The following is a 9,766-nucleotide window of genomic DNA, read 5'->3' as shown; positions in this document are numbered from 1 at the left end:
TGACAACAGAACTCCAACCACACTGCGAACGAGAATCCCATTATGACCAATTTCCATCCATCCATTCTCTATGCTGCTTATTCTCATTAGGGTCGCGGGGGTATGCTGGAGCTTATCCCAGCTGTCCTTGGGCGAGAGGCAGGGGTACACCTTGAACTGGTCGCCAGCCAATCACAGGGCACATATAGACAAACAACCATTCACACTCACATTCAAACCTATGGACAATTTGGAGTTGCCAATTAACATAGCATGTTTTTGGAATGTGGGAGGAAAGCGGAGTACCTGGAGAAAACCCACGCATGCACAGGGAGAACACGCAAACTCCACACAGAGATGGCCGAGCGGAGAACTGAACTCAGATCTTCCTGATCTCGCCACTGGTGACATGCTAACCACTCGGCTACTGACCAATTTCAGTTCTGACGTTTTTTTTTTTTTTTACAAACAATTCTGAAAATTGCAGGAATTCACCCAATACATTTCGTATTAAAGATTAGACTATAAAATAATATGAACATTGCTTTTACATTTTATTGTCAAAAATATGAAAGTGCACGTAAACATTAAACCATAACTATACCAACAAGCCCTGTAGTTAAAAATACTCTACCACAACTACTGATACACTAATATCACCTTGTGCAAAATTGATGACTACTATTGGAGTCATACACTGGCACTACTACAATCAGCACCAATACTACTAAACTATATATATTAATGCTACACTTCTACGACTACCCATACACTACATCTACTTTTCTTACTACTGTGACACTATCACATTAACGCATTAAAGTTAATTGTGACATATTGCCGCTTTTTCTAATTAGGATGAGCAAAAGTGTTACTTATGCAAATATTTTTTCATTAGCCATTTTCTTCTTTTTGTTGCAGCCAACAACGGCGGTCCAACCGGCGTCTCGCATCCTCTTCATGGCTGCTAACTTCAGAGTGCTTCCTGGTGACTTCTGAGCAGTGGGGCTCTCGAGATGAAACAAAAAAATGTAGTAATGTTTAAAAAATTAAGACAACATTATTTTTTCAGCGTTTTCATAGTTTAACTAATTCATAAAACTGCATTATGCTTACTTTTTTTTTTTTTTACCTTTTTGAACAAGTTACATTTAGAGAGGCGACCAGGAAAACAGGCTTCTGAAGTGCTTGTCAAAGTCTGTCCAGATCACAAAGCCAAATTAATGCTTCTCCTGACCTACTGCTGTCATTGGCAAAGCCATTGTGAAATAATAATAAAAATACATAACCAAAGGCTGTTTGGATCAGAGCTGTCAGACTTCTGCTCCAGCTCAATGGCTTTCTTCTCCAAGTTTCTTAGCTTGTTGGCACTAGGGGGCGTCCGTATTCTGTAGGTCTGTGGAAATATACATCAGCATACTGACATCAAGCATTTTGGAAACATACAAAATCTACCATTACCTACTTTGATCTTTGATGTTCTGCTAACTCTGCTTGCTGCATGTCCTGGGGCAGTCAAGTCCTCGCAGCACATTTCCTAAAGCATATATTTAAAACAAATGCAATGTCAAGTCTTCAATACTGCTAAGAGGATCAATGTAACTATCAACAGGGTAAGTACTAAAAAAGGAATCAGTGTATGATCATTTTACATTACAGATCTAGGATTTCCACTTTGTTTTGTGGTGCTGTGCCGTGATATGTTCCAATAAATCCAGTGTTGCATTACCTAACATCAAATGTTGCAAGAAAAGCCAAATCAAAAATTCATACACTTTCATCACTCAATGTCATGTCATTTAAATCACTGCCTACACAAACCGTATTCTTCAGTATTTCAGAGTTTCAATCATTTACTGTCCATCATCTTTGCAGAGAGCGAGTTGTACAGACCTTGGAGTAGTCAAACACATTTATGTTTGAAGAGCCGCTTCTTGGTGTGTCCGCACATCTCCCTTCATTTGTGTTGAAGGCACTGGACTGAAAAGATCCCAATGAAAGTTTCACAGATCTCAGAAAATATATAGACCGCACCATGGTGGTTGTTCATGGATTTGCTACATGATGTACCTTCCTGCTCTTTTCTTCTGACAGCCGAGAGAACTTGAGTGATGACAATTCTTTTCTCAGATCACTTAAATCCTTTTGAAAGTTACCCTGTCATCAAAAATGTAAAGGTATAATAAGTATAATAACTTTAAATTGTAAAACAAAAGCAAAAATAATCCTTACCTTTTCTGTCATCAGCTGCTTCTTTAATTGAGCATTTTCAATCTTAAGCTTGGAGACATCCATCTCCTATTTACAAGAATGTAACAAATCTTCAAATAGTAGAAACTGTATGAAGTGTGTGTTAGGACTAGTGTGAGCTTTGTGAAGTAACAATTTGCAGTCTTCATACCAGTGACTTCCTGCAAGCAACTGCCTCCATCTCTCTCTTCTTTGTCATGTCGAGCTCTGCATCCTTTTCTTCCACCATGCGATCATACTGGCTCTACGGAGGACAAAGTCAAGCATGTGTTCGAATGGGCAGTCATAGTATAGTTTAAAGGGTACACCTCTGGAAAACAAAATGTACTTTGTGTTTTTCCATCAGTGCGACCATATCTGCTGTCTTGTGTTGACACTTGAGTTCTGCGTCCTCTTTGCTCTTGATGGCCTCAGCTGTTGCTGATCTGAGATGTAGTATCTGTGTGTGTGTTAGGTGGGGCGGGGGGGGGGTATAGAGACCTATAAGACTGAAGGAATGATGGATTAGCTTATATCATACTACATTAATTAAAATAAAAACCTCGTTGTCAAGGTCTGCCGCAACTGATGATGTTGATTTTAAATCTTGAAGGAGCTTCTGATGCTTTTCCTGATGCTGTCTTTTGAGGTTCTGTGACTCTTTATGCAGATTGCTTACCTAGTAGGCAAAAGGCCCATATGAATTAAACTAGACTTTACTTTCACTGCATGCCATAACAACAAGAGGAAAACAGCATACCTTATTTTCAAGTTGACTAGATTTCTCAATCTCTTTTGCCATTTGCTTCTTTAGCATTTTTATCTGAAATACACAAGTGTGCAGCAAGAAAAAATAATACTCTCCAGTGTTTTCCCATGGTTTATGGCTTTGGAGGAGCGGTGGGACCTTGAGGGTGTGTTATGGCACATGCACACCCAATGTAACGGACTACATACAGTAATGGGTTCTAATTCATGGCACAGCACATAGTGGCACAGGGTGGCTGAATGTGGCGCACCCCACACAGTGCACCAATGTGCGCAGCCAATTTGGTAGAGTGGACTGTGCTGAGATGCGTGTGACGGCGCACCAGGGGAGATGTCCACATTATCAGCTTGACAAAACAGCGCACCTTTGGTGGTTATTTCGTTTGTTTATTCAAAGAACAAGTTGAGACTTGTTCTATATGTAAGATATCCTTAAATTACTTCTGTTGTATGTCCACAATAAGGGGGTGGAGGGCGTCCCGCCAGTATGTGTTATGGTGGGGGGAGGATTGACTTGCATGTATGATCAACTTATTTCTTACACCACCAACCTCTTTCTGGTATTCGCCTTGGGCTCTGCGGTTAGTTCCAATTTTCTTCTTTAGATTAGAGAGCTACAAACCAAACAATGTTATTAGTTCCATATAGTGAGAAAATTAACATTAAACTAACACTCATGTATTTCTTTTCACCTTTGTTTCTGCAGCTTTAACTTGGCTTTCTGTTTTTGTAACTTTCTTCTGTATATGCTCATACTACACAAAGAAAATGGGATGGACACATTAAACTCAGCAATCATGGGGGGGGGGGGCGTTTCTGATAACTAGTGGTTGGGCTTTGGCTGGCATGCTTACGTTGTCGTCCATGTTCTTCTGCAACATTATACATTTTTCTTCACATTGCCCTTTGATTAGGGCTGGAATAGCGAGTACTTCCTCTCTATTTAAAAAATTAATAAATCATACAGAGTGCCATCAGTACAGCCAGTATCAATGGATTAACTTTTTCGATTTCTGGCTTTTTATTGCCATGTCACATACTGTTAAGTCTGAATAATCCAACCTGACCTTAATTGTTGGTTTTCCCCTTCCAGTCTCTGAACATGCTTTGTGAGCTTCACGGCTTTCTCCTCGCTAACCTGCCAGTCAAAATGCTCTTTATTAATAGATGGACCCAACAGTTTACATAAGTGTAAACTTAAACCTTGTGCAGCAATGCTCAGACCTTCAGGTTTGCCTCCATAGCTTTCACATCAGAAGAGCTGCTCTCAAGCTGCTGCTGAACAGCCTTCTTCTCGTTCTGAGTTTCATTCATGTTAGACAGCAGCTTTTCGTACTTGGCCCTAAAATGTGGCACATCACATATTAGTCATGAACAATACAATAGATACAGTACATAATGTTATTTTTCAACTCACTGATACTGTACAAGTTCTTCCTTGAGTTGCAGCAATACAATGTTACACTCTTCGGTTTTCTTAATTTCATTGAACAATTGTTCCTTTAGCTCATTTAACTGGCTCTGAGAAGAAGAAAAAACAGAGCTATGTACAGCAACTCTTATACAATCAAGGGGTTTTATTTCTTACAATTTCTATTAAATTGATGTCAAAACCTCCATTTCGCTGCACTTCTTCATTGAAGTTTCTTCTGCCTTTTCAGCAGCTTCACAAGCTTTCCTCAGTTGCTCGTTTTCTGCAAATGTACTCTCTGCTTCACTCTGGATTGAAGAAAGCTCAGTCATGGCAAGGTTGTAAAATATTTATTCTGAGAGGACTGATGTGTGTCACCATGCTGAGTTGGGCTGTTTTGGCTTTTGCTGAAAGTTCAATTTGGAGTTGGTTAACTGTAACCTCAAGAACATCGTTTCTTCCTCTCATGAGCTCCATAGATGTCATGCTTTTGTCCTAAAAATGCAAATAACACATCTAGTAAAACTGGTACTGGGAATGCAAAAACTGAAACAAGCGTAGAAAAGTCAAAATCACCAATTCACTTTCAAGGATTCTCATCTGCTCCTCTTTTCTTGCATTTTGCTCTTTGGTCTCTGCTGTCAAGTAAATAAATATTTTACTTCCACTCCTTTTTGTTTTCTGAATAAATCAAGCATTGAATTCATAATATCACATAATCAAACTCACTTAAAAGTAATTTATTCCTTTCCAGTTCCTTGTTGTTTGTCATAAGCTTTGCTTCACATTCCTTCAACCTTTAACATGAATTGGTTGAGGACCAAAATCACTATTGAGGAGAAACTTGACAGCGTTTTGACAATGTTGTGAATTTTAGAGTTTATACCTCTGCTCCTCAAAGGCTAATGCATTCTGCAGTCCCAGAACGGTCGCCTGAACTAGCACAAGCTTCTCAGCTTGTTCGTTTTTAACCCTGCAGAGCTCCTGCAAGCTAACATCTTTGCTGCTGACAACCTGTGCATATTCCTCTTTGCTCTCTTTCAGCATGGCAGCGATGGCTTGCCGATTTGTCTTCGACAGAGGAAACATGTTACAGTGAAAGCAGACATTACAGATTATTAAAAAATCAATGTTGAACGGAAAGGCCTGGAAAACTAAACAGACCAGTAATTGAACTCACCTCACTTTCTTTACAGCACTGCTCTGCAGACTGCAGTTTTTTCAAAAGGGACTCCTGCTCCATTTTGGAATTTTTGAGATCTTCACTCTGTTGATCTGCAAAAGTTTGGAATACAGTACTGATCCAAATTTTAAGACGAGTTGAAAAAATATCAAACCATTATCTTAAGAGGGTTGCAAGTCAAGCTTCAAAATGCAAAAAGAACGAGTAACAACAACAAAAAAGGCCCCCCAAAATGATATTAGAAAAAAATATTAGAATATGCATTTTATTGCAAAAAAAAAAACTACTCAAGTGAAATAGGTTGTTCAACACATGATCAAAAGTGTAAGACCGCTGCCAAAGCCCAACTTTTGGCAAAAATGTGGATATAATGGATACATGTGGTATACCAAAGGCTTATGGTCACCAGGCTTGACCTAGATGATCCGATTGGCTATCCATCAAGACACGGGACGATCCTTGGGCTAAATGAAGGTTGTTTTTGGTGCAGAGTGCAGTCAAACAACCATCAGATGGTGGAAGAGTTTTAAGAACATAAATGTCTGAATGCCACAAAACTACGTTTTGGAATTGAAATTTAACCTTGATGGTCCTGATGGCTTCCTACATTCCAACATGCATGACATGTCATACGACTTCATGTCAAAAAAATCTATATCCAACAGTGCAAAATGTAGACTCTTGCAATTTTTAAGTGGTCTTACAATTTTGATCAGGAATGTAGGCTATATTTGATATGGCTTCAAAATCAACTGAACATTGACAACATTCATTTTGTGCTTAACTGTATCATATCTTACTTGTTGCCTCTTGAAGTAGTTTGTATTGATCTTGAGCATCACTGAGGCAACGCTTGACCTTTTCGAGTTCACCTTCTTTATCGTGAAGAGTCGTCTTCAATGTCAACACCTGAGAAGCAATCAGATAGTTGTAGGATATGGGCAACACGATACACTCATCTCATCTCACAATATTTGAACATTACTTTTAAGGAAACTACAATGACAAAATAAGGGACAGACTTTTTAATTTATCTGAGCAAGTCTGAAGCAGTCCAAAATAGACACTATTATCACATGTTTTGACAGAGGTCATACATAGTCATGTTTTGAGCCGCATATGACCTAACATTTGACCAAATCAAGTTTGATCCAATGTAGAATCACTACAGTTTCTTCTTGGGCATAACACTGCCACAGTTGCTGGACTATGGATGGAAAAAAGCACCTGCCTAGTGACACTGGGAATATAAAGGTAGGTTTGACAGGAAGGGGTATAGTGTGCTTGAAGCCCTTACTTTAGAGCTCCAATCTTGCCTGCACTTTCATTTTACTGTTTAGTCATTCAAAGAAGCGATGGCAGAGTTCATAGTTTAATTGGCTTCAGGTTGCCCTGTTCTTGCGAGACAACTTTTGAGGGACAATATGCAAATTTCTCAGCATATGAATGTGGTATCAATTAGGTATTGAAACTTTCTCCCCTGCTCAAAGCAGCCATTTGAAAGAACGGCTCAGCAACTAGCAAATAATGTGACCTTTTGCCACTGATTTTTAATTCATATTGCCTCTGGGTTTATTATAATCTTGTGAAGTGACAGAAAACGTGGTAATGCAAAAGAAGAATACATAAGAAACGCAAGTGAAAGTGTGTGAGAAAACAAATAAACGGTCAACCAAAATGTCAGCCTTTCCTCTCTCTTCCTCACGCCCCAGCACATGCAAGTGCTCTCCATTTATTGCTTCCGCATATGTGAGCGAACACAATTTAATTTGTATTTCAGTTACTCACTTCTTCTTCTTTCATGGCGTATTCCTGACGATATTCCTCTTTGAGCGCTTCAAATTGCAGCATGGCCTCTTTGACTGTAAATAGAAAAACGGGACACTTGTATGTCAATGTTTAAACTAAATTAAAGAAGTTTACACAAACCTGTCTGCAACTCCTTCTGATCAGCTTCAGCTTGACTGCGAAGGCAATCAAATGCTTCAATCAATTTCTAAAAAAAGATTATAACTGAAATCAGGGATTTTCAAACGTTGTAGGGCCATAGGAACCTGACAGAAGAGATGTTCTAAGGACCCTGTGATCATGTCCATGTTGATTAAAAAAATAATACATCTGCCATTTCAATCTAAATACTTCAAACCTGTTTCAAAGAAATGAACTTTAACATATTAAATTATGTTCATCCAAATAACAAATTACAAAAGGTTAAAGAAAATTAACAGTAAAAAGTCCAAATTTAAGTCCAATTTTAAAACCAGTTTCAAGCATACTTAATTAGTTGAACTTTAACATAATGATGATATTAGTATTTCTCACAGCCTCTTATAAAAATTATTGGCAGAAAGGTAAACACTGTAATGATTTTATTAAGCCTTAGCTTCATGGAGTCATTTTCGACCGCCCGAAGACACATGATACATTTTGGCCTTCCGACATTGTTCTCTATAACTGTCCTCATATTCTCTAAGCTCATCCACTTGTTGAAGTGCATGGACTTAAGTATTTATCCACTGTGCAGCAAAAATTGCACACTTGCGTGATTTACTACCTGGTGCATCACAGTCATGTTGACGTTTTAAATCCACTAACCCTAATGGAAAGGAGAACTATGAGCTCAGAATGTTTGTTTTATTGATCTAGTGGTCTCTATTCATAGTTATGCATGTTTTAATCATAAGCCATAACTGAAATCCTTTTTTGAAAAAATGGGGCTTGTGGGCCCCAGTTTGAGAGCCCCTGGATTAAATGACTGTAAAATTTAAATTTTATTCATTGTACAATTTGACAAATATAAAACACAAATACCTGAACATTGTTACTATTTTCCATTAGGAGGTGATGGGTTTCCTCTCTTTCACATTCAACTATGAAACACAAATTTGAATGTAAATTTCTGTAGCACATCAATGAGATTGTGAAATGTGCATGGGAAGCAAAGACACGTACGTATTTGCATTTTATCAGCTGACCGCTCAAACGTTTCCTTGAGTATATTACACAGGTTGCGGGTTGCCTTGTTTCTGCATTAAAACATTCAATTAGCACCATTTTAAACAGAACCCGGTGTATCCAAATAACAAAAACATACTTGTTTGTCAAATCCTCATTTTCGCTTATCTGCTCTTCAAGCTTGATGCTGAGACTTTCATTTTCAAACTGTAATGAACACACAAAGTCAACACTATGACTCCAAAAGTATTAGCGCGAAAAGACACACACCTGCAGCTCTTTAATTGCATTGCGCTGACTGTCAATTGTTCTTTTGTTCTCTTGAAGTTTCCTCTCGCTTTGCACAGCATCACAGTCGACTTTGACTTTCCAGCATTTGATTTTCTCCACTTCGTCAAATATTTTGGAATAAAGCAGCCCGGGAATGCATTCTGTCTGTGAAACAATGACAGATGTAATTGAATTACCTTTTGTGATCCAAGATTGTTGACTGTTAAATATCTATTGCCACCTCTTTTTCTGTTGGGGCCACTTTCATCTTGAGGGAATCTTTTCAGGAAAGAAAATAAGTAATTAATATGTGGTGCATTAAACCTATTTACATGTATGTTTCTTGACATCACCTTGTCTGGTTGGTTGAGTTGGTGCAACAACATTTTTATTGTTTTGGTCCTTGGCAAAATATTTACTGGGTCCCTAAAGAAAAGCAGTACAGTGGGAGTACATGCAAAGCTTCATGAGATTGTATTTATGATAAATGGCCACTAACGGCTAGCGTTTTAGAACTACAGTATATGCTAACTTACCAGTTCAGCTCCATTATCGACAGTTGCTTGGGGTTTAACAGCAGACACCTGGTTGTTATTCACCCTGGGTGGCACCAGAAGCTTGAAGTTGAACCGTCGGTCTGTTTCCATCTTTGAAAAAAGGCGGCCTGAATGCACTTCTCAGGCAAAAACTAATAAAAAGAATACACGTAATTGTCATGAGCGTTCTTCGCAACGATGTAGACGACGCTTACCTGACAGAAAACAAAATGGCACCGACGACTCTGTTAATTAGCTAGCTTGCAGTGTGCTACGGTTCGTTTGCAGGCCCGCTAACGTTTGGTGAGCTTTCGCGCCCCTTTACAGAAAAAACAACAAAACACCGAGAAGATTTCAACGAAGACGTTCTAACTCATTCCTTACCAGTGATTAGCGTGACACGAAGTCGGTTATAAATGGCAACTACCGTCTTTA

At 38.7% G+C, this 9,766-nt stretch overlaps 1 protein-coding gene across 1 annotated transcript; it reads right to left on the bottom strand.

Moving 5' to 3' along the window:
• Nucleotides 1-810: 810 nt before the first annotated feature.
• On the bottom strand, nt 811-9,709 carry sycp1 (synaptonemal complex protein 1). The gene is made up of 33 exons (XM_078798716.1): nt 9,547-9,709; nt 9,332-9,483; nt 9,149-9,221; nt 9,034-9,074; nt 8,796-8,960; nt 8,665-8,732; nt 8,523-8,596; nt 8,382-8,440; nt 7,500-7,566; nt 7,359-7,432; nt 6,371-6,479; nt 5,568-5,662; nt 5,264-5,458; nt 4,964-5,068; nt 4,766-4,882; nt 4,591-4,695; nt 4,394-4,497; nt 4,201-4,318; nt 4,044-4,114; nt 3,831-3,915; nt 3,669-3,731; nt 3,528-3,590; nt 2,969-3,031; nt 2,771-2,887; nt 2,558-2,668; nt 2,381-2,473; nt 2,212-2,277; nt 2,050-2,136; nt 1,873-1,959; nt 1,445-1,516; nt 1,269-1,375; nt 1,112-1,178; nt 811-989 (listed from the first exon to the last, which is right to left on the bottom strand). The coding sequence occupies exons 2-33, from the start codon at nt 9,440-9,442 to the stop codon at nt 855-857; spliced, it is 2,967 nt and encodes a 988-aa protein (XP_078654842.1). The 5' UTR covers nt 9,443-9,483; nt 9,547-9,709; the 3' UTR covers nt 811-854.
• Between the last annotated feature and the right edge of the window lie 57 nt (nt 9,710-9,766).

Source organism: Doryrhamphus excisus, linkage group LG18 (genome assembly GCF_037039965.1).
Source record: "Doryrhamphus excisus strain RoL-2023G ecotype Guam linkage group LG18, RoL_Dexc_Guam_v1.1, whole genome shotgun sequence".
Taxonomy (NCBI): Eukaryota; Metazoa; Chordata; class Actinopteri; order Syngnathiformes; family Syngnathidae; genus Doryrhamphus; species Doryrhamphus excisus.
The sequence above is the reverse complement of the archived record's forward strand: the minus strand, read 5'-3'. Positions and strand labels throughout refer to the sequence as shown.

Excerpts from the sequence above, each read along its gene's own strand:
- sycp1 (XM_078798716.1), bottom strand. The coding sequence starts at position 9,442 with ATGGAAACAGACCGACGGTTCAACTTCAAGCTTCTGGTGCCACCCAGG. Across the intron at positions 9,075-9,148 it reads AACTCAACCAACCAGACAAG|ATTCCCTCAAGATGAAAGTG; the intron begins GTGATGTCAAGA and ends TTTCCTGAAAAG. Across the intron at positions 1,179-1,268 it reads TCTGATCCAAACAGCCTTTG|GACTTTGACAAGCACTTCAG; the intron begins GTTATGTATTTT and ends GTGATCTGGACA.